This window comes from Peromyscus maniculatus, chromosome 4, assembly GCF_049852395.1.
Source record: "Peromyscus maniculatus bairdii isolate BWxNUB_F1_BW_parent chromosome 4, HU_Pman_BW_mat_3.1, whole genome shotgun sequence".
Taxonomy (NCBI): domain Eukaryota; kingdom Metazoa; phylum Chordata; class Mammalia; order Rodentia; family Cricetidae; genus Peromyscus; species Peromyscus maniculatus.
The window spans coordinates 96,747,047-96,772,384 of record NC_134855.1 but is presented as its reverse complement, the minus strand read 5'-3'; the positions used below and the strand labels follow the sequence as shown (position 1 = coordinate 96,772,384).

General features: G+C 40.5%; 1 protein-coding gene across 3 annotated transcripts in view; it reads right to left on the bottom strand.

Moving 5' to 3' along the window:
- Positions 1 to 452: 452 nt before the first annotated feature.
- The window catches only part of Rad51 (RAD51 recombinase), a 34,452-nt gene continuing 9,566 nt past the window's right edge, over positions 453 to 25,338 (bottom strand). For all 3 annotated transcript variants that reach the window (XM_006979211.4, XM_076570368.1, XM_076570369.1), the window contains exons 3-10: positions 23,662 to 23,799; positions 17,030 to 17,147; positions 14,186 to 14,277; positions 8,535 to 8,629; positions 3,432 to 3,545; positions 1,862 to 1,991; positions 1,557 to 1,678; positions 453 to 957 (exon numbers count right to left, since the gene is read on the bottom strand). In XM_006979211.4, the coding sequence (XP_006979273.1) occupies positions 834 to 957; positions 1,557 to 1,678; positions 1,862 to 1,991; positions 3,432 to 3,545; positions 8,535 to 8,629; positions 14,186 to 14,277; positions 17,030 to 17,147; positions 23,662 to 23,799 (933 nt within the window). In that variant the 3' untranslated portion in view covers positions 453 to 833. The remainder of the gene's footprint in view (positions 958 to 1,556; positions 1,679 to 1,861; positions 1,992 to 3,431; positions 3,546 to 8,534; positions 8,630 to 14,185; positions 14,278 to 17,029; positions 17,148 to 23,661; positions 23,800 to 25,338) is intronic.

Below are 25,338 nucleotides of genomic sequence, written 5' to 3'. Positions count from 1 at the left end.
TCATAGGCTTTTTTGATCTGGGAATTGTGGTCAACTGGTTGTTCCTCTGCCGATATTTTTTTTTGTTTGTTTGTTTTGAGGCAGGGTTTCTCAGATGTGCAGCCCTCACTGTTCTAGAACTCACTCTGTAGCCCAGGCTGGCCTTGAACTCAGAGATCCACTTGCCTGTCCCCCAAATGCTGGGATTAAAGGTGTGCGCCACTATGCCTGGTTTCTGCCTCTTTTTTGATTTATCAGGTTTTTACCCCAATATCTGACTCCGAGTTTTTATTAATAACAGAACAATTTAGATAAATGTCTCTAGAACAAGAAGCACTATAGGACTGATAGGCTAGCATGCCTCATGCAAGACTCCTTAACCACAATCATTTCTTAAATTCTGTGAGAGTTCAGGCATGTAATTTGAAATTTTGCATCTTACATGTAGAGAAAAAGAACGTGGAAAGCACCCATTCCCCGTCACATATCTCAGGCATTTTATTTCACCATTATTGAGAAGTGAGAGAAGACTCGGGTCTTTCCAGTTTTACTTCTCTTGAAACATGAGATTGTCTGGTAGCTGTTATTTCATACCTCTCCTCCAAACACCAAAGAAACCAGACATTAATATACTCTATAAGAAATAAACTATAAGAAATGAACATTTCAGATCAGTTTGAATTCAGACTCGTCTCCTGTTTCTGCCACCAGAAAGCAGATACAATAATTGTTTTCCCGGAAGCCACGTCCTGGCAGTCACATCAGGAAGAGCCTGAAGAAGCCCAGGGAGCTGTCCTCTTCATTAGACTGTACAACATTTAAAAGTTTATCACAGAAAAAACGGCCCTGATGACTCAGTCCTTGGCATCTCCCACTCCATCTGCATTAATGGCAAACATGGCTTCAGCTTCAGGAAGACAGGGAGAGTCGTAGATTTTGCAGATTCTGGTCTCCCCTCTTCCTTTCCTCAAGTACAGCCTGACCCAAAGACAGATAAACACACCAAGTTATAAACAATTCTATTCCTATGACAGAACTAATTTTTTCAGACATGCCTAACTTCCTAAAGGGATTTTTAGGAACTTTTTTAGTGTATTTGGCTACCTCCAACTTGGAGGAATGCCACGACTCTCTTACGGAAAATCTTGAAGAAAAACATTATTTTATAATTAGGGAGGCACATCAAATATTCATCTATTTTTCTCACACCTGGGAGATTTTAATTAGATCTAGGCGTCTGTGTCTGTGTGTGGCTATGTGCTCATGAGGGCAGGGGCCTGTCAGAGGCCAGGGTTGCTGGATCTTGGAGCTGGAGCTATGGGAGGTTGTGAGCACCTCATGGAGGTGCTGAGAACTCAACTTAGGTTCTCTACAAGATCAGAACATGATCATAATCACTGAGCCATCTCTCCACCTGCAAAGCAAACACTTGTATCAACCAAAGCACAACAAATTTAGTGAGGCTTCCTAAGTGTCTACACTGCCGCAATTTTCATAGGGTTTAATAGGGTCTAAGTGGAAGTGTTTTCTTACATCTCTATCATATCCATTCCAGAAAGCCTCTGCCATCACCTTACCTGGTTGTCGATGCATGGGCAATGATGTTTCCTCCAATGGGTTTTTTGGGATCTGCAGCAAACATGGCTGCTCCATCCACTTGGGCTACTACCTGGTTGGTGATTACCACCGCTACACCAAACTGATGAGGGAAAGAATGTCAGTTTTGTGACCACAGACATACCAAAACATTAATGCTCACAACACAGCAATGGCTAACTATCGTTCATCTTTGATAATACAAGGCACTAATGTCCTCAGAAGGCTCCAGCAATTTGTAACCACTGAAAGCCCCTGAATTCTAGGTTTCTTCACTACAGCTTACCTCATCAGCAAGTCGCAGCAGCATCCTCAGAAATCTGGCCAAATGCATTTGCCTGGCTGAAAGCTCTCCGCGACCCGAGTAGTCTGTTCTGTAGAGGGCAGTAGCACTGTCTACAATGAGCAGTGCGTACCTACAAGAAAAAAGAATTCTTTGTCAAAATCTCCTCCCTTCCCCACCACTCTAAGTTTCTATGTATTCCACATTTTCCACTTTTCTTCTTTTGGAGACTGGGGTTTGTTACTTATATGCAGTCCAGGCTGTTCTGAAATTTATGATCCTCGGGTCTCAGTCTCCCAACTGCCAGGATAAAACAGATGAGCCACTGACACCAACTCCCTAGTTCAAACACAAACACATGTTTTATTAAGATGTTTATAAAATGTCCAACCTGAGACGCCCTTTGCTGGGTCTTGTTTTGTTTTTGGCAGGTGTCTCAGGGTTTCTAGTACTGTGAAGACACCATGACCACAGCAACTCTCACAAAGGGCAACGTGTAGAAAAATGCTATACCTCCAGCCATAGCTTCCTTTTTCACTAGTGACTTGACTGAAACCATAAAGCAACTGTGCCAAGATAAGAACTGAAGAGCAGAGATGACAGTGGGTAAAGGACTTGTCATGTAAGTGGGAGGACCCCAGTTTAAATTCCCAGAGCCCACGTAAGCCAGCCAAGGCAGCACGTGTTTGTAATCTCAGTGCTTTTCCAGCTCGATGGAAGTGTTTCTAGAAGCCTGTGGACACCAGCCTGGCATACACACAGAGGACAATGAAGGGATGCTGTCTCAAACGAGGTAGAGCGAGAACTGACATCCAAAAGTGTCCTCTAACCTGCACATGTCAGTCACTTCATATGCATGCCCACACTCATGTATGTGTGTGTACACATAAACACTTACACATGTCACACACCAAATACACACAAACATGTTTTTAAAAGAAAGGAATTGGGAGCTGGAGAGATGGCTCAGCTGTTAAGAGCACTTTCTGCTCTTTTGGAGGACCCAAGTTTGTTTCCCGGCAGCCATACTGGGTAGCTCGGCCTGGAACTCCAGCTCCAGGGGATTCTAGTCCTCTTCTGACTTCTATAAGTCCCCCCCCCCACATGAGGCATACATTCACAGAAACACACACGTAAGTAAAATTTAATAATCTTTTAATAAATCTTAAAAGCAAACAAAACTAAAAAAAAAAAGCATCACTATATTAAAAAAAAAAACAACAAACAAACAAAAACCAAAGCTGGGCAGTACTGGCGCACGCCTTTAATCCCAGCACTGGGAAGCAGAGGCAAGAGGATCTCTGAGTTCCAGGTCAGCCTGGTCTACAGAGCAGGTTCCAGGCTAGCCAGAGCTACAGAGAAACCCGTCTTGAAAAAAACCTAACCCCACCCCCCAAAAAAAACCACAACCAAACAAACAAAACCCACCACTCGAAACCAAACCAAAACCAAGAGAAAAAAAACCCTACACACAAAAACAGCTCTTGAAATTTAAATCTCTGTTTCTATTCATATTACCTAGATTCAGGTAAAGGGCTGTGGGGAGAGATTTAATGTCTTACTGAATGCGTACCTGGATTCTACCATCATAGCCGATGCTTGATAAAGGAGCTGGGTTTGGTGGTCTGTGTTGAACCCTCGAGCATAAGCTACATTATCTAGGACATCACTGCCAGAGAGACCGTATCTAGAAAAGAGATTTTTAGGCTTCAGACAGAACTCAAACACATGAGAAATTAATATCTAATATTTCTTTTTCTTTCTTTCTTTGGTTTTTCGAGACAGGGTTTTTCTGTGTAGCTTTGGTGCCTGTCCTGGACCTCACTCTGTAGACCAGGCTGGCCTCAAACTCACAGAGATCCACCTGGCTCTGCTTCCCAAGTGCTGAGATGAAAGGTGTGTGCCACCACCGCCCGGCAATAACTAATATTTCTATTATCCAAATAGCTAAGAGGTAGCATTCCCAGTGGTTTCAAGACTCACAAACATGAGTCCCTTTCTATCAGAGGTATAGGCAAACCATTTATAGAGATGACAGCACCAACTATTTTAGACTAGAAGCAAGACCTAAGGATACATCAAATTTATTCTTTTGCCCTCCTAACTACAATGAGAAATTTCCAAGTATGAGGTAACAATATTCTCTTGGAAAAGCCACAAACTACAGAATTAGGATAAACAAAAATAACAAACCATTCAAAGATTAGTTATGTTAAATGAATGACACTTTAATATTTATGCCTCAAAGACTGTTTTCTTTTGCAGCTAAAAAGAGGACATTATATATCTATTTTCATAGAATGACCTGTATTTTCTTCCACTTTGTAACTGCCACCTAAGGCATAAATGCTCAAGGTGGCTCACGTAAGACAATCTCTCTCTCCCTGGGGCCTCACCATGTTGTCACCCTGGCTGGCCTTGAACTCAGACATCTGCCTATGTCTGGAGTGACAGAATTAAAGAAAGGCATGCCTCACTATGCCTGGCCCAACAATTTCTTAGTAAATATGTAACAACAGGAGAGATTCCCTCTCGATTATTCATCTATGAGGACTCAGCCAAATGCCTGCTGTAAATTTTTCTGGGAACTTTTCTGGAGGGTGCATTGCTATGTTTTTCCTAGGCTAGCCTCAAACTCCTGGGCTCTAGGAATCCTCAAGGCTCAGTCTCCAGGGCAGGATTAAAGGCGTGCACCACCACCACCACCACCACCACCACCACCACCACCACCACCACCACCACCACCACCACCACCACCACCACCACCACCACCACCACCACCACCACCCGGGTCAGATTTAATTATCTTCCTTTTGTGTTTCTAAAACTTGGCTTGAGTCTTAACACTGGAGAAGAAAAAAATGAAAGAAAAACTTGTTTTGTTACCTGCCCCCACCCATTTTTGAAACAGGGTCTCACTGTGTTTAAGGCTAGCCTGGAGCTCAGATCCACCTGCCTCTGTCTCCCAATTGCTGGGATTAAAGACTTGTACCAACATGTCCAGCCCTTGGTTGTTTTTGATACAGGATCTAACTATGTAGCTCAGCCTTGCTTAGAACTCTTATGAAGCCCATAACTCAGGAGTTTCACTCCTGAAACTCAATACTTTTTTTTCTCTGCCTCTGGTGTGGTTAGATTTTGAGTGCATTATCATACCTACATTGTTTGAGACATTCTCTCAGCCCAAATATGGCCTTGAATGCCACTATGTAGCTGAGGTTGGCCTAGAACTCTTGATCTTCCTGCCTCCACCTTCAAGTATTAGGCATCGTAGACTTGTACCACTATGCCAGGTCCATTGTTTTGGTTTTCTTTCTTTTTTGAGACAGGGTTTCTCTGTGTAGTTCTGGCTGTCTTGGAACTTGCTCTGTAGAACAGGCTGGCTTTGCCTGCCTTTGCCTCCTGAGTACTAGATTATAGGTATACATTATTATACTAAGCAGAATTCATATGCATTTCCTCCTTTATTGCCATGATTTAAATGAAGAAAATATCTATCTCCTAAGTACTATATTACTTGATCCCCAACCCCAAGATAATACTCTCTCTCTTCATCCTTATGATAGAATCATGAACACAAGCTCCCAAAGAATTAGAGCCCATTAGATTTCATTTAAATACCCTTTAAATTGAGAAATTAAAAAAAACATGTTGTTGTACACACTGCATGGCACACGTGTGGAGGTCAGAGAACAATGCCCAGGAGTCTGTTTTCTCCTTCCACCATGTGGGTGCTGGGGATTGAGCTGAGGTAGTCAGGCTTAGCAACAATGCCTTTACCCACTTAATCATTTTGTTAGTTGTAACATTATCTTCTGAATTATTAAATAAGAGAAAAACTGGACAAACAGAACATTACTTGGGTCAAAAGTGATTGTACACGTTTTTCATTGTTTGGGGTGTGGATAAAAGTAACAGTATTTATTCAGTACTTGATTAATATACAAAATTCGATGGAAAGATGTAGAAGCTCATTGTTTTCCCTAAAGGAATTTATAGTCTTACAAAAGAAGCACACAGGAGGTAAAGGACAGTGGATCTCTGTGATTTGGGTGCCAGCCAGAAGATACAGAAAAGAGAGTGATGAATTTCTGGTCCATGTTTCTCCCCAAAGTCTGTTCTCAGTATCAGTCCCTTGGTCTCTGTGCCTCAGGGTCCTCATTTCAAGTAGGAACTTGTAAAAAAGTGTAGAACCCAGAAGTATAGGAAACTTCTGGAGAGTCTTTGCTCTCAGTGAAGAAAGCCCCTTGTGCCAGCAAGATGTGTAACTAACACTTGCACAGTATTTGAGAGAACTGTCTGGGAGACTCTGGTTCTTTTTCTTCCTTCTTTTTTTAAAATTAAAACCATCCTAATAAGCTGGGTGTGAGGGTGCACACCTTTAATCCCAGCACATAGGAGGCATCAGCAAAAGGATCTCTGTGAGTTTGAGGCTACCCTGGTCTACATATTAGTTCCAGGACAGACAGGCCTACAGAGAGAGACCCTGTTTCAAAACAAAACCAAACCCTAAAAACAAACAAACAACAAAAATAAACTCCCCCAAACCCAAAACAACCAAATAGATTAAAAAAAAAAAATCAAGTGCTATAAATGGAGTTTTATTTTAAACTTTATATTTAGTTCCATTGATCTTATTCATCTTTTTTTATTTTTGAGACCGGGTCTTATTATGTACCCTTCAGACTAGGCTGGCCTTCAGCTTAGAGATCTGCCTGCCACTATGCCTGCTGAGTAACTCTCCCTACACATACCTTTTTTTCCAGTACTGAGAATCAAACCTGGGGTCTCATGTAAGCTAGATAAGTACTTTAGCACTGAGCTATATCCCTAGCTGCATATCTATTTTTAAGTTATAATCATCTGCAATGACTACTGTGGTTTTATAATGAGCTTTAAGTTGAGAACTCGGGCTGGAGATGGCTCAGTGATTAAGAACACTGACTGCTCTTCCAGAGTCTTCCTAGGTTCAATTCCCAGCACTCATACAGTGACTCACAACCATAATATAGACCCAAATTCCAGTTTGGGATAGCCAATGCCCTCTTCTGGTTTCTGAAGGCAAAGAATGGTGGCATTGACACACATGCAGAAAAAACACCCACCCACCCTCAGACACAAGTAAATAAATAAACAAAACTCTAGATTTTTCTACATAAATGAGTTTGTCAATTTGCAAAAAAGCTTGCTAGAATTTTGACATGATTTATAGATTCTAAACAATTTCAATTTGGTGATGTAATCTTGAATATTTTTTTAAATAGGAATTTTTTAAATATTTATTTATCTATTATGTATACAGCATGAATGACTGCAGGCCAGAATAGGGCACCAGATCTCATTACAGATGGTTGTGAGCCACCATGTGGTTGCTGGGAATTGAACTCAGGACCTCTGGAAGAGCAGTCAGTGCTCTTTAACCTCTGAGCCATCTCTCTAGCCCGTAATCTTGGATATTAAAAGATATTGGTCCAGGTGGTGGTGGAGGATACCTTTAATTCTAGCACTCAGGAGGCAGAGGCAGGCAGACCTATGTGAGTTCAAGCCCAGCCTCGTCTACAGAGCAAGTTCCAGGACAGCCTAGGCTACACAGAGAAACTCTGTCTAGGAAAAAAAAAAAAAAAAAAGATATTGGTGATTACTGCCCTTGCAGAGGACCTGGGTTTAGCTTCCAGCACTCACATGGTGGCTCTCAACCATGAATTGTTTTGTTTCTCAAATCCAAAGAGGTTCACCTGCCTCTGCCTCCAAATGTTAGAATTAAAGGCTTGGCCAACCCTCAGCCCCGGCCCCAGCTCACAACCATTTATAATTCCAGTTCCAGAGTATCTGACACACTACTCTGGAGTCCATATGTAATCCTTGCACAAGGTACACAGATATACATGCAGGTAACACTCACGCATATAAACCAAAAAATCATTCTTAATTATGTTTATAATTGTCATGCCTTCCTAATGAACTGATCTTTTAATTATAAATGTTCTTCCAGGGCAAATGAGATGGCTCAGAAGACTGGCACCAAACTTGAGCTCAGTTCCTGGACCCCACATGGTGGAAGCAGGAATTCACTTCCAGAAGTTGTCCTTCGGCTTCTACATGCACATAATGCACCGGCATGCCCATGCCTATACAGATGAACACATTTAAAAAAAGGGTTTTCTCGACTTTAGTAGTTTTCTTTGGGGGGAGCTGCTGCAGTCTTTTAATTTCTGTTATGGTTCCTGATTATGTTATCTCTTTCAAGCTTTTTTTTTTTGTTTTTCGAGAGAAGGTTTCTCTGTGTAGCTTTGCGCCTTTTTCCTGGAATTCGCTCTGTAGCCCAGGCTGGCCTTGAACTCACAGAGATCCTGGCTCTGCCTCCCAGTGGTGGTATTAAAGGTGTGCACCACCACAGCCCGGTTTTTTTTTTTTTTTTTAAATTAATTAATTTAATTTTTTAAGCTTTCTGTCTTTAAAGTGTTATTTATTTGTAAAACAATACATAGTTGAATCTTGTTTTTTATTCAGTCTGTGAGAACTTACAGTGTTGAGTAAAAAATGTCTTACATTATTAATATTGTTCTTTTAAACCAGACAATTGGGATGTAGAGTAATGAGACATTTTCCAGGCAAATTAATGTTTCAAAATACTCTAGGAACAAGTTAAACATATTCTTCTAATTTAGTGACCTACCTCTCAGCCACTGCTAGCAGCCGTTCTGGCCTAAATGTACCCTCAGTGTCAATGTACATGGCCTTTCCTTCACCTCCACCACGATCAATGGGAAGCTGGAGAGAAAAAAGGAACAGTGGAAACCACTACTCTTCTGATACAGTTTGCCAGGTTCTCCATGGTAAATCTAATTTCCTCCACTCTAAGTAAGGAAGTCCACTTTAAGACACTGGGCAATGGTAGCGCACACCTTCAATCCCAGCACTCTGGAGGCAGAGGCAGGCAGATCTCTGCAGCCTGGTCTATAGAACAGTTCCAGGACAGCCAGAGCTACAGAGAAACGGTCTCAAAAAAACAACCAAACAACCAAAAACAACAACAACAACAACAAAAAAAAAAACCCCTAACACTTTAACCCTGAAAACACATATACACTATATTAAAATCTCAAAAAATAAAAAATTATAATTATAAAAACCAACTAAACAAAAAAACCAACTTTAAAATAATTAACTTGGTTGGAATGGTGGGTCACACCTTACCTGTATTCCCATCCAGGAGGCAGAGGCAAGAGGATCTCCATGAGTTTGAAGCCACCCCAGACCACATATTAAGTTCCAAGACAGGCTGGGTTACAGTATGAGACCTTGCACCAGGAAATAAAACAGTTTTTTCCTTACTACAGTATAAAGCATATTCCATTTATACCATACAGTCCTACAGGCCAAGCAGTCATAGAAAAATCAACCAGAACTCTAAAGGATATGCTAAATAAACAGAAAGGGGTAGCAACCCCCCCCCCCAAAAAAAGATTACATAATGCTTTATTAACTTTGAATTTTCTCAATGCTAATGAAAAAGGAACAACTGTGGAGAGACATTGGATAACAGGAAAAAAAAAAAACTACAGAATTAAATCAGCCTATATACTTTAAGGATATGCTGACCTCAGAATGGAAACCAGGATATGTGTTTGTTGGGGACAAGGTTTTGCTTTTGTTTCCACAGGAGAAGAAAAGCTATGGATACCATCAAAATTGATAAAGGTTCAATTTGAGCAAGAGAGACCCCTTAATTAGAAGAGGTGACAGTTCATCAACCAGGGTGACCACTCAATTTAGCTGACTTATACAACTAACAGATGCTTTTCATTTAATCAGATATAACTTGCCAAAAGAGAACCTCCCCGAAGTTAGGGTTGGGGAAGGGTTTTGTTTTTGTCTTTCAGAAGAATGAAGGCTAAGGAATCTGAAGACCACTGGATAAATGAGACTTCTGAAGCAAAAGGATAAATCATCCAGAAAAAAAATTTCCGAAAAAAAAAAGAGTAATTTGGCCTCTTGGTATAGCACATATCTAACAGGATAAAATTTCATAAACCTTCCTAAATGTTTCTGCTATTCTCTACAGACACATATAACGCAAATGGTCTTTATGTAGTCCCAGTTCAATTAAAATTAAAGCTGGCTTTGGAGTTGGAGTGTCTTTCTCCTTCTCTAAAGCCAAGCATGCTTGTTAAAGGAAAATGCAAAATCTCTGCATCGTATCAGAAGAGCCACCTGATATGGGACAGAAGAAAATAAAGTATGAATTTTATATCAAAATTTGTAAGACTAATACATATATTTTTTAAACTTTGTTCTTGATATTAGTGGTCATAGAGTACTAATTCTAGAAAAAAGGCTTCATCCAGCTTCCTGTACATGATTTTGGGTTTGGGTCTATCCGTTTTCTGCGGTGAATCATGACCAAGCCTAACAGTGACCTTTGAAGTCTCCAAAAGGATGATGGGGCCCCACTATGATGATTCCACATGGACTATGATAACGCCATTAAGCTGAAAAACACCACCCAAAGATTTGGACTGCAAACTGCTCAAGACAATTTCAAGATGGTTAGCTGAGATGATCCAGCCTCACAGACTGCTCTAGCCAGGACCTGAGACAAGCCTTGCACTTTCCCATTTTGCAGAGCCTGGACAACAAATGATACAGCTACCTTTCCCAGGACTTGACAACCCAGAATTTTCTTCTCAAGATCCCCTAAAGATGCCTTTGCCCCCAGACAGCAGGAAGTAAAGTTAAGAACGAAATGCCCACATTCCCAAGAGGTGGGGTGGGTGGGTTTTGGTCATTCAATGAATTACGGATGCTTGTCATTGTTTTGATGTTTGATTACAAGTTGTTATTGGTAATGGTCAGGAAAAAAGCTAAATAAAGGAGACTAGATTCAGGGTTCTTGTTTGAAAAGAAAAAAGAATATAGATATGATAAGATAAAAAGTAAGTTATTGAATCTACTTTTAAAATTTTTACATTGGTTTGGATTTTTGTATATTGTATGCAAATTGTGTATATTGATACAAAATTGAAATTAATTATGTTAGAACATACTGTATGTATACTTCTAATCTTGTTCAAGGTGTTGTACCTATACAGCTCATTTAACAATGTAATGTAAATTGCTAGTCCTTGAAAGTTATTAGTACAAACTATTTAGGATAATGAAGAAATGCTGGTTAGTAGTTAGTCACATATTGCAATAGAACTTGTAGTTAAGTTAGACATGTTTTCCAGGTCAAACAGATATATTTTAGATAGATAGGTGGTCTTCAGACACTTAGAGATCTACACAATATGGCATTTCAGATATTTTAATAACATAGTTTTTTTGGTTTTTTTTTTTTTTCAATGACAATGAGATATGTCTGCTCCTGGCAGTACCAATGTACTTCAGAGAAGATGATGGGCATTGAAGAACATCCTTATAAGGTTTCTTTGTAGCCACTGGGTAATAAAGTGCCCTTCCCTCAGCTGCTGACAGTATGCTGTCCAAACGGACAAACAGGACACAAAAGAAAGGACTGCTGAATATCTCTATTATCTGTTTTAACAAGTTTTTCTAAAACTTTTATCTTGGTAGTCACATTAACCAACGTTTTTAATGATAAAACAGAAATGATCAAACAATATTTATAATTGACATTACATAAATCCCATCAACATTAATTATCCTCTCATTTAATTGTTCCATTTTCAGACCGTCTAGTGTATTATCAAACAGAGACCAAACTCCTTCCATTGTAATAGTGTTTCCCATTTTTTTTGTTGTTGTTGTTTTGATTTGTTTTTCGAGACAGGGTTTCTCTGTATAGTTTTGGTGCCTGTCCTGGATCTTGCTCCGTAGACAAGGCTGGCCTTGAACTCACAGAGATAGATCCGCCTGGCTCTGCCTGTGGAGTGCTGGGATTAAAGGCGTGTGTATCACCAACACTCGGCTGTTTCCCATCCCCCCCGCTCCCCGGAGCTGAGGAACGAACCCAGGGACTTGTGCTTGCTAGGCAAGCACTTTACCACTGATCTAAATCCCCAACGCCCCCATTTTTTTAATGTAGAAAAAAAACTCTTAACTAATTCCTCCCTTTAAGAAATCCCAATTGGGGGATGGAGAGATGGCTCAGCAGTTAAGAGCACTGGCTGCTCTTCCAGAGGACCTGAGTTCAATTCCCAGCAACCACATGGTGACTCACAACCATCTGTAATGAGATCTGGTGCCCTCTTCTGGCCTGCAGGCATACATGTAGGCAGAGCACTGTATACATAATAAATAAATCTTTAAAAAAAAAGAAATCCCAATTGACTCACCAAATCTGTTGACAATGACGATTCAGATGACAGTGTGACAGTAGCCCCAGGAGGGGGCTCAGAGAAAGCCACAACCCATCAGGAGAGGACAGAAGTGAGAAGAGCCAGCAGTCTGCATGGGGGAACTCGTGAAAGCAGCTAATTCTGGTGTTTGGAGCCTGAGCCTGTGCCTGTGGAGTTGGCTGTCTGCACAGTGTGAAAGCGGCCCACTCCTGCAGTTTTCGGAGCTGAAAAGCCTATGGAGTTTGCTGCAGAGAGGCTGCAAAAAAACCTTAGCTGGCAAGGTAGGGGATGTCATTCTGTATGCTATAAATGTGTGTTGCTCTGATTTGGTTGATAAATAAAATGCTGATTGGCCAGTAGCCAGGCAGGAAGTATAGTATAGGCGGGATAAGCAGAGAGGAGAATTCTGGAACAGGAAGGATGAGTCAGGAGTTGCCAGCCAGACACAGAGGAAGCAAGATGTGAAGACATAACTGAGAAAAGGTACCAAGCCACGTGGCTAAACGTAGATAAGAATTATGGGTTAATTTAAGTGTAAGAACTAGTCAATAGTTAGCCTGAGCTAATGGCCGAGCAGTCTTAATTAATATGAGCCTCTGTGTGTTTACTTGGGTCCAAGTGGTCGCAGGGCCACAAGAGCTGAGCAGGACCAGGAAAACTTTAGCTACAAGGCAGGGTGGAAACTCGGGCTGAATCCAGCTCCAGCCTAAGCCAGTGGCTGCAAAGCCACAGGCAAGCAGCTTTTTCATGAATTTGTGCCCCATGTTGGGCACCGTATGTTGCACGAATCCTAATAGGTTTTATAATAAAAACCCAGAGCCAGATATCAGGGTGAAAGCTGAAAGATCAGAGAAGCAGAGCAAGTCACAGCCACCACCTCTTACCTCACCAACTCCTCAACCTGAAAGAGCCTCTCCAAGAGTTCCTGTCTCCTCCTGCCTTATATTCCTTTCTCTGCACAGCAGTATCACTTCCTGTTTCAACCTTCCTAGTGCTGGGATTATAGGTGTGTGCCACCTATACCTGGCTGTTTCTCTTTTAGAGTAGATTAATCTCATGTAGCCCAGTGTGGCCTTGAACTCACAGAAATGGATCTCTGTCTCTGCCTTCTGAGTGCTAGGATTAAAGGTATATACTACCACTGCCTGAGCTATGTGGCTAACTGTGGCTTGTTCTGCCCTCTGATCTTCGGGCAAACTTTATTTCTTAGATTATAAACAATATTTCACCACTGCAGAGAAAACATTTTTACTTAAAAAGACTAGATACCGTGTTTAATGAACCATATCAGGTTATTATTGTTACACTTTTTTTGAGACAAAGTTGTTACACATATTTTCTGAGACATAAAGTGTAGACTTGTAGGGCTAGGGAGGTGGCTTATCAGTTAAGTGCAGTGGCTACTCTTCCAGAGGACCAGGGTTTAATTCCCAACATCCACATGGCAGCTCACAACTACTGTCCAACTCCAGTTTGGGGTGGTGGTAGTGGTGGTGGTTTGGTACTTCTTCTGGTCTCTGAAGGCACTGGGCATGAACACGGTACACAGACATGCATGCAAACAAAACACTCATACATATAAAAATAATTAAAATTTAGACCAATGAAGAAAGGCACGTAAATCTAGAAAAAATGGACCTGCCTGGACTGAGTCTACCAGGTTGATCGCAGTCCTCGGGGGAGGCTTTGCCCTGGAGGAGGTGGGAATGGGGGGTGGACTGGAGGTAAGGGGAGGGGGTGGGAGGGGGGAGAATAGGGGAACCCATGGCTGATATGTAGAACTGAATGGTATTGTAAAATAAAATATATATTAAAAAAAAAATCTAGAAAAAATGGTAGGAAAATATTTTGCATCAGTCATTTGGAACTTTGTATGATATGGATTGATTTTCAGTAGGAATTATCTTCTAACTCCCTTTGGGATTCTAGAGAAAGTACGTTTTATGTCCATCCTAATAGATGCATAAAGATATCATGAGTCAACTAATGCCTGCTGATCTGATTAGCCCAAACGCCAACAACTCACCTGGCATGTTACAGCCAATGTATGACAGATCTGTGTCTTCCCAGTTCGGAATTCTCCAAACATCTCTGTGATAGATCCAGTCTCAATTCCACCTATGAAAGTAAAAAGTAACTCATATAAAGTAACTGTTTAGAAACTATAATCACGGAAATGTTCTGGAGCACATGGATGCTCCATTAAAACTCCCATTTTCTTTTTTCTTTTGGTTTTGTGAGAGCTACTTTCTCTGTAGAACATCCCTGGATGTCCTGGAACTCGCATTGTAGACCAGGCTGGCCTTGAACTCACAGAGATCCATCAGTCTCTGTCTTCCAAATACTGGGAATAAAGGTATGCACCACCATCACCACCTAGTTAAAAACTCCCATTTTCAATAATCAGTAATTTGTTAATTTCTTTTTCTTTTTGTTTTTTTCTTTTTTTGGGGGGTGGGGTAGAGACTAGGCTCACTAGTACACACTTGTACACCAGCTATGTGGGAAGATGAAGCAGAAGAATAAAAAAGTTCAAGGCCTTTCTGAGCAATATAGAAAATTCAAGACTAGCGTGCCCTGTCCAAGCTGGGCAGTGGTGGCATACGCCTTTAATTCCAGCACTCAGGAGGCAGAGCCAGGTGGATCTCTGTGAGTTCGAGGCCAGCCTGGTCTACAGAGTGAGATCCAGGACAGGCATCAAAATTACACAGAGAAACCCTGTCTCGGAACCCCGCCCCCCCAAAGCTGTAGGAATGTAACTTAATGGTAGAATGCTTGCTTAGGATAAAAGGCCCTATATTCAATTCCCAATTACCACAAAAAATATAAAAATAATAAATAAAAATCACTTACTTTAAAATAATTACAGATTATTTTATATATAGGGGTTCTGTGCATTTATCACCTAGTGTCCTCAGAGCTAGCATTCCAACAAAAGCTGACATTCATTCAATCCACAGCATGTTCAAATCTCCATTATACATGTATTGTTTTGTGTTGTTATAGTTTTTAGGCAATTTTATTCCATGTATAGTTTCATATGTTACCATAATCAAGTTACAAAATTCAACCATGAAAAGACAACAAGCAGCTTCTACAGTTTTAATACAACCCAGTATTTATCATTCCTTGTGATTCTCCTTGTCCAATGCACGTAAATGTATCATTCATGTGATTCTAAAAGCCTAAGAGATATGAAGTCTTACCATTCTCATCTTGAAGAAAACAGGCTTAGGGACATTAAATAATTGTCACCAGAAATATTATTTTCACCATTAATCCAGTCAGTAAATACTAGGAATGAGAATCGTTTTTTGTTAGACAGGATTTTATGTAGTTTAGGCTAGCTTCAACTCACTCCATAGCTGAGGTCACTATATCCAGTGGGAAGGGGGTCATCATCATCATCATCTTTTTTTTTTAAGACAGGGTCTTTCTTAGCCTTGGCTGCCTGGAGGGAAGGGGATCTTAGAGGGGTTCAAACCAGACATATAAGGTGGTACATGCCTTTAATCCTAGTGCTCAGTAAACAGAGGCAGGCGGATTTCTGTGAGTTCCAGTCTAGCCTGGTCTATAGAGTCAGTTCCAAGCTAGTCAGTGATCTGCAATAAATAAACAGCAACATGTACTATACTTGGAGTAGTATTTAAACAATGTTTTGTACCAAAAAGTATAGCTCAGCGGTGGAGGACATGGGTCTCTGGGCTCAATCCCTTCCCATGTGGTTTTTTTGTTCTTAAATTTTTTTCTTTTCTTTTTCTTTCTTTCTTTTCTTTTTTTTTTTTTTTTTTTTGTTTTTTGAGATAGGGTTTCTCTCTGTAACCCTGACAGCCCTGGAATTCACTCTATAGACCAGTCTATGAAGTCTATGAACTCACAGAGATCTGCCTGCCTCTACCTCTTGAGTGCTGGGATTAAAGGTGTGTGCTACCAATCGCCCATGTTTTTAAATTTTTGTAATCAGTACTGTGTGTATGATGTGTGTGAGTTTAGGCAGGCATATGCCACATCTCACATGTGGATGACAGAGAATAACTCTGGGAAATAGTTCTCTCCCTTGTCTGTGGATTAAAGGGATCTAACTCAGGTCATCAGTTATGAGGCAACCACTCCCTGAGTTATCTCTCTGCCTTCCTCCATTGTATTTAACCAGTCATTAAATTTCAATCTTGTGATAGAAAATACACACACACACACACACACACACACACACACACACACACACACACACTCACACTCATATTTATTTCCTTAAGCAGAGGGAACTTATTCTCTAAAAAAAGTAACAAAGATTAAATTATTTAATTTATAGCCAGAGCAACAAAGTGAGAGACTTTCAAAAACCAAACCAAACCAAACCAAGCTGAACCAAACATTAATTGAAGGACATCCTTGGCTCCTGATTTAATTCCTAAAACCACCAAAAAAAAGAAAAAATTAAAATCATCACTTATTTTAAAAATAATGTTAGATTTATATAATGTTACAAAGAAATATACAGGGAAGGTCTAGGTACTCTTCACCTAGCCTCCTCTGATGTTACCATCTTTCCCAACTATAATATAGCATCTATTGAGAAAGCTGGCATTCCCATAATCTATTACATTCAAATGAGCCTGGAATATGAGATCTGTCAATACAAGTCAGCAAACAAACAAACAAACAAACAAACAAGACCCTAAACTGAAAAATCTTAAAAAAGCAAACCTACAGAATTAGCCAGTCAAGGTCTTGAAGAAATCTATCTACAGTTCATACTTCTCTATGTCATACTCACATCTAAGATGAATTCTACCCTAATATTCTGGTTTGTTCTGGCCATAAGCTGTATTAATTAGGGTTTATAAAATACGATAAGAGATTACTATACCTTGAAGCAGTTTGTCAAGCTCTTTGGAGCCAGTAGTAATCTGTATGATTTCTGACCGTCTTTGGTGAAATTCAGTTGCAGTGGTGAAACCCATTGGAACTAATTTTGCTGCCTCAGTCTAGGAAAAATAAGAAAAATTAAACCAATAACATGAGACAGGGAAAGAAACCAGTATCTGGAAAAGTAGGGACCCAAAATGCATTAGACTGTGATTTTCATACATCTTGGAGTACTTGGATACTTTATCAGTTGAACATCCTTCACTTGAAAATCCACTGAATATTCCAAAATCTGAAACTTGAGTGTAAGGTTTTGATAAAAAATTTCAGACTTCTGCATATTTCACCTCTTATTTCACATTAGAGACAGTCAACCTCCATGTACACTAATAAAAGCCCAGGTCACGACAGGAAAACATTTGTGTGCTAGGATGACAGGAGGGTAGCACCACAGGAGACTAAAAACAAAAGAACTGTACATATCTGACTTCTCTATGTTGTGACGATGTAGTATGTCTTTAAGATTTATTTTTGCCAGGCGGTTGTGGCGCACGCCTCTAATCCTAGCATTCGGGAGGCAGAGGCAGGTAGATCTCTGTGAGTTTGAGGTCAGGCTGGGCTACAGAGTGAATTCTAGGATAGGCTCCAAAGCTACACAGAGAAATTCTGTCTCGAAAAACCAAAAAAAAAAAAAAAAAAAAAAAAAAAAAAAAAGATTTATTTTCATTTACTATGTATGTATACAGTGTTCTGCCTGCAGATCAGAAAAGGGCATCTGTTGCCATTTAGATGGTTGTGAGCCACCATGTGGATGCTGGGAAATGAACTCTGGACCTCTGGATCAGCAGCCAGTGCTCTTAACCTCTGTGCCATCTCTCTGGCCCCAATGTAGTGTGTCTTTATACCTTACTTCCTGTTTTGTCATCCATTAACATTCTGCCTTGCAAAACAAGGACACATGCTATTCCAGACTTTTCTTGCTTTATGTCTAATTCTTCATCCCTATCAGGTATACATTTTCTGTTTTGGTTTTTCCAGACAAGGTTTCTCTGTGTAGTCCTGGCTGTCCTGGAACTCATTTGTAGACCAGGCTGGTCTCAAACTCAGAGATTCATCTGCCTCTGCTTCCTGAGTGCTGGGATTAAAGGCATGTGCCACTGTACCCAGCTTTGATTTCCTTTTTTCCTTTTCTCTTCCAATACCTCTGCAGACTTATCATCTATTCAGATACCTATAGATTTTACTTAAATCTGAAAAGGAATTAATGAGTTTGCCTTATTGAGTACAATAAAATAAAATTAACTCTAAAACACAAAGCTCCACTATTAAATTCTCATGTGAATAAAGAGTAGGATTTTGGTGCTGCAGAGATGGCTCAATGGCTAAAAGCACTGGCTGCTCTTCCAGAGGACCTGGGTTCAATTCCCAGCACCCACACAGCAGTTCACAACTATCTGTAACTCTAGTGCCAGAGATCTAATGCCTTGCCCTGGCCTCTTGGGCATAGCACAAATGGGGCACATAAACATACACAAGGACAATGTACCTACACATACATAAAATAATAAAATAAAAATTAAAACAAGGAGTAGGATTTATTTTGGTGTCTTTGGTCTTATACTTCGCAGAGAAGTGCTCTAAATGTATCAGTATTTTCTCACACATCTCCCGAGGCCAAAAAAGGTCTATTTGTAGCCCTCATCAAAAAAAAAAAAAAAAAAAAAAAAAAAAAAAAAAAAAAAAAAAACCACCCACCAGGCATTGTTTGTCATTTCCCATCTGTGTTGGTGCTCATTTGAGAAAATAGTTTTCAAATATTAAAAAAAAAAGGAAAAAAAAAACCAAACCCACCAGAGAATTTGTCTGTACATGTTTTCTATCTCTTGTTCTAACAAATCTCTGTGCATACTTAGAGGAAGTTGTAAGCTACCTAACATAAGTGCTGGGAACTAAGCTCAGATCCTCTGAAAGATGAGTATATACTCTTAACCATTGAGCCATCTCTCCAGCCCCCAACAAGGTTGTTTTTTTTTTTGGTTTTTCAAGACAGGGTTTCCCTGTGTAACTTTGCACCTTTCCTGGAACTCACTTGGTAGCCCAGGCTGGCCTCGAACTTACAAAGATCCGCCTGGCTCTGCCTCCCAACTGCTGGGATTAAAGGTGTGCACCACCACCGCCCGGCCTCAAAATGGTTTTTTTAAGACAGGGTCTCTCACTGGGACCTGAGATTTACCAATTAGGATATGCTGGCTGGCCAGTGGACCTTGGGATTACTCATCTCCACTTCCCCAGTGCTGCTGGGATTCAAATGCGTACCACCACACATGGCTTTTTGTGTAGTAGAAATTGAACTCAGGGTCTCATGCTTTCGTGACAGCACTTTAAAAACCAAGCTATCTCGACAGCCCCATACTTGTCAATTTGAAACTTCTCACACACACTCACATTTAAATATATTAGTATTGTTTTTCTCTTTCTTCTTTTCCTTTTCTTTCTTTTTTTCTTTTTTGTTTTTTTTTGAGAAAGGGTTTCTCTGTGTAGCATTGGCTGTCCTGGAACTCACTTTGTAGACCAGGCAGGCCTTAACTTCAGAAATCTACCTTCTTCTGCCTCCCAAACGCTAGGATTAAAGGTGTGTGCTGCCACTGCCCAGCTTATATTATTTTCTAAACTTCTCTATATATTTTATACTTCAGTTGCACATTCCCTAAAGCGTGTACATGTTACTTTGTAAACATAATTTACTGTACAATTGAGCGGTGTGCTGGAAACAGTTACTTCTCTAAGACTCCAACATTGTCAATCATTTTCAAGGGTTTCTACTGTCAAAAATCAAGTGAAATGATAATCATTACCAAGTAGAAATTCATATGTCTACAAGCAAAGGTGACAGAAAAATGATACCTAAGTCCACAGTATTTTGCATATCTCTAATCACTTTTTGTGCTACAACTCTTGGCTGATTTCCTTATTTGTTAAACAGAAAATACTGGTTCTGTATTATTTCCTAGTGTCATTAAAAAGGCAAATAAGGATATGAGAGAGAGGATGGGGGTGTGGCTCAGTTGGCAGAGTGCTCACCTAGCATGCATAAGGCCAAGGCTCACTCCAGCACTGCATGAAAATAGGAATGATGGTGTATCCTTGTACTCCCAGAACCAGGGAGGTAGAAACAGGAAGATGAAAAGCTCAAAGTTGTTTTTAGTTACCTTGAGTTTGAGGACAGCCTGAGCTACATAAGGCCTTGTCTAAATAATAACAGCAGCAGCATCAACAAAAACTTTTAAAAAAAATCTGATAGTATATGAAAGCATTAAATACTATTTTAAAACAGGGTTATTGAACTACCACTCCATACACATCTGAGACAGCAATAACATCAGTGGTTCTTATTTTTATGTATTTTTTTTTTTTTTTTTTTTTGGTTTTTCGAGACAGGGTTTCTCTGTGTAGCTTTGCGCCTTTCCAGGAACTCACTCTGTAGACCAGGCTGGCCTCGAACTCACAGAGATTCGCCTGGCTCTGCCTCCCGAGTGCTGGAATTAAAGGCGTGCGCCACCACCGCCCGGCAATTTTTATGTATTTTTCAAACAAGATCTTGTATATTGCAAACTTCCTCCAACTCACAACTCTTCTGCCTCAGCCTCCTGAATACTGAGATTATAGGTATTATTTTTTATTGTTTTTTAAGATAAGATTTCCTTCTGTAGCCTAAGCTTGCCTGGAACTATGTTGCCCAGGAGGAATCTGAACTTCAGGCAATCCTCCTGCTTCAGCCTTCTAAGTGTTAATATGTTCCAATAGTCTCAGCTCTATAAAATGACTTGTCATTGTTATAGTTAAAAACAGAAACAAATTGGGTGGTGGTGCACACCTTTAATCCCAGCACTCAGGAGTCAGAGGCAGGTGGATCTCTGAGGCTAGCCTGGGCTACAGAGTGAGTTCCAGGACAGCCAGGGCTACATAGAAACCGTCTTGAAAAACAACAAAAAACCCAAACAATACTCTAAGCACATAGACACTGTCTATGATAAATTAAGTGATAGAGTACACACACTAGAACTTAAAATAGGACGTCAATATTCAAGCAATAAAATAGCTTTTGGGCTTGAAAGGAAAACCTATTTATTATGAAAAATGCAGATATCAGAAAACTGTAAAACAAAACAAAACAAAAAAAGTCACAGACTAGAGAGATGTCTCAGTGGTTAAGAGTACTTGCTGTTCTTGCAGAGGACTAGGTTTAGTTCCCAGCACCCACATGGTGGCTCACAAATGTAACTCCAGTTCCAGGGGGATCAAACATGCTCTTCTGGCTGCTGCAGGCACCAAGCATACATGTGGCGTACATATACATGTAAACAGATTTTTCTCTGGGCCACTAGCTCACAAGAGACTTATCATTAATTATGACAGCTCAGCCTATTGCTTAGGCTTGTCCCACTAGCTCTTATAGCTTAACCCATTTCCATTCATCTATGTGTTGCCATGTGACTTGTGGCTTTATTTCTCCTCCTGCATGTCTGTTCTCTCTCATTCGGATGGTGACTCCTGGTGTCTCCACACTTCTTCCCAGTGTCCTCTGTGCCTGGGAATCCAGCCTAGGTATTGGCCATTCAGCTTTTTTGTTTGTTTTTTGAGACAGGGTTTCTCTGTGTAGCTTTGCACCTTTCCTGGATCTTGCTCTGTAGCCCAGGCTGGCCTTGAACTCAAAAAGAGCCGCCTGCCCCTGCCTCCCAAGTGCTGGAATTAAAGGTGTGCACCACCACCGCCCGGCTCAGCTTTTTATTAAACCAATACCAGTGACACATCTTCATAGTGTATAAAAAGATTATTCTGCAACATATACACTTGCAGGAAAAACACTCATACACATAAAATAGATAAAATAAAAAATGAAATAAAATAAAGGCTGGAGTACAGATCAATAGCAGAGCATGTACTTAAAGCATACAAGAAGTCCTGGGTTCAATTTCCAGCCCAGAGACAAAAATCAAACCAAAACAATGTCCAGCTCATATTCTTACTATGTGGGAATAACAACATTAATAATTTAGTGCATCTATCCCTAGTGCACATTCTATACATGCATACAAAATACACACATTTTAATGGGGCCCTACCCTTGCGCTGTTATTTATATACTGTTAATGATTAATGGGGGAAGAAATGTTTTCTTTGGTGGTGTAGCTGTACTGTGAACAAATGCTCATTATGTTCCTGTAAGCAAACTCACTGAAATTCACTATATCACCTCAACTCCTAAGGCCATAAAAGTACGTTGTTCAGTGGGGAAGAAGAGGATCAAGAGAAGGAAGGAGACAATTGAGGGTGATGGGGTATGATTAAAATATATACATGCTATGACAATGTAATATTATATATAAATATGGGCTAATAAAAGCATTAAAAGGTGTATGAATGTATACTGTTAACTTGACTTTTTTATTGTTGTGATTGAACCCAAGGCTCTGAGCACACCAACTTACCATTCTACCACTGAGCTACATTCCCAACGTTCATCTGCCTTTTTTTTTTTTTTTGGTTTTTTAAGACAGGGTTTCTCTGTGTAGCTTGCGCCTTTCCTGGAGCTCACTTGGTAGCCCAGGCTGGCCTCAAACTCACAGAGATCCGCCTGGCTCTGCCTCCCAAGTGCTGGGATTAAAGGCGTGCACCACCAACGCCCGGCCTCATCTGCCTTTTTATATCAACATTTTACCAATACTCAATCTCTCACTCATTCTCTCTCTCTCTCTCTCCCCCCCCCTCCCTCTCCCTCTTTCTGAAGTACTGATAATTAACCCAGGGACTAGCAGATGCTAGGCAAGTATTCTCCACTGAGCCATATACTCAGCTTCTCTTTTTCCTTTGAGGCATGGTCTCACTAAATTAAGTTGCCCAAATTGGCCTTGATGAATTCACTCTGTATCAGAGACTGGCCTCCAACTTCCTGTCAGAGGTCCCACAGTTGTTTGAACTAAGGCTTGCACCCAATGATGTGGCATCAATATTCTTCTAAATTGTTCTGTGGCTGCATACATAATAAACATATTTTGGGGGCTGGAAAAATGGTCTACCAGAAGACCAAGGCTTGATTCCCAGTACCAGCATGTTGGCTCACAAACATCTGTAACTCCAGTTCCAGAGAATCTAACACTCTCTTCTAGCCTCTGAAGGCAAGCATGTGGGGCACAGACACACATGGAAGCAAAACACCCACACACATAAAAGAAACTAATTTTCAAAAAGAAAAATGTCTATGAGAGATCATATTCAAAATAAGGTGCACACCAATCACTGCTGGTGGGAACAGTAATCAGTATTTTTGGCAGTATTTATATCACATTCCATGATATTGCAATTCTCTACAGGAAATCTGAATTTAAGATAAAAACTCCCAACAACTGGGCACTGGGAGTCTCAGCACTCAGCACTCGGGAGTCAGAGGCAGGAGGATCTCTGTGAGTTTGAGGCTAGCCTGGGCTACAAGCGAGTTCCAGGACAGCCAGCGGTTACACAGAGAAACACAAACTCCCACAGTCACCTCTAGAAAGACAACGAGAGAACGAAGGAGGCAGACAGCCTGTCACTATGTACCGCCTGCCCTCCCCGCCAGCACACAGCTATACTCACCAGAATTTTCTCAGCTTTGGCTTCACTAATTCCCTTAATATTTATCAGTTCCTTCTTTGGTGCATAAGCAACAGCCTCCACCGTATGGAAACCAGCTTCTTCTAATTTCTTCACATCATTGGCATTTACGCCACATTGCTGTAAGAAAACAACAGATGAACATGGACATTACACTTTAGAGAACTATTTGAAGATCACTAATATATGCAGAACCTCTAAAAAGCTTGTCTACATATGAGTTATTAAATAACAAATTATCAACTTTTTCATTATCAAAACTAATAGTTTTGGGCTGGGGAGATAGTGAGATATAGTAGTGTTTGCTATTACCCTGAGGAGGTTGAGACAGGTGGATCCCTGAGACTCACTAGCCAGCCAGTCTAGCCTAACCAGTGAACTCCAAGCCAAAAAGCGTGTCTCAAAAAAAAAGAAAAAAGAAAAAAAAAAGAAAGAAAAAAAAAAAAAAGGTAGATGGCTCCTGAGGAACAATACTGAGGTTGACCTCTGGCTCCCACATGCATATGTACTAGGACACACACAAATTTTAAACTAGAACTATGTTAATACATAAAAATGGATTTAGAAATTGAGATTAAACTAGTAGCAGGGCATGGTGGTGAACACCTTTAATCCTAGCACATGGGAGGCAGAGGCAGGCAGATTTCTGAGTTCCAGGACAGCTTGGGCTACATAGAGAAGCCCCGCCTCAAAAAAAAAAAAAATAATCAAAATAACTTTAAACCAGCGTTTTCTAATGCTTCTCATATCAGACATACAGACATTGTTATTTCTCAATGCTAGGACAGACAGATAAGACTGCCCCCAGAGTAAGAGCTACCTTGGCATAGCAATATCCTTTCGGAAGAACAAGGACTGGAAAGCTCTGCTCTAACGACTGACGTTATGGATGGAGAAAATGGGAGGCTGGAGAGATGGCTTAGCAGTTAAGAGCACTGGCTGGCTCACAGAGGACCAGGGTAGGGTCCCAGTATCTACAAGGCAGCTCACAACCATCACTAAAGCCAATTGAAGGGGATTGGACACCCTCTTCTGACCCGTGCACGTACTGCATGTAAGTGATATACAAGAAAGCAAAACACTCATACATATAAAACAAGAAATAAATAAAACAAAAGTGAGGTGGCTCCGTGGGTGTGAATGATTGCCCTTAAGTCTGATGATCCAAGCTAGATCCTACGGTGGAAAGTTGTCCTATGACCTTTACAGGTGTGCTGTAACACATATGCACCCACAATAAACAAACAGAATAATAAGCAAAAATTTAAATGGGGAAAATGGTAGGGAAGGGTGTTATGGGAATCCTGTAATCTGTCAGCTAACCAATAGAAAGGAGCGTTTGGGTCAGAGAAGCGGAGAATGGAGCAGATGACTCATTCGGATATCCCACTCTGTCTTGTGATAACTGTGCACAGATCTTGTTTGATAATAAATGGTAAAGCAATCTTTGGACTTCTTCAGAAGGGCTCATTAGGCCTCAATCCCTACCTCACCAGAGCTATTTGTAGTTAATGGTTACTAGGGCAAGGGGGAGACATTTTCTTCAGCAACATAGCCACTGATAATTGCCTTTATTCTTGTAAATAACCCCTGCCCAAGCTCATGTAAACAACTCTAATTAAACTTACTGGGTCAACAAAACAAGCTAAAATATATGAA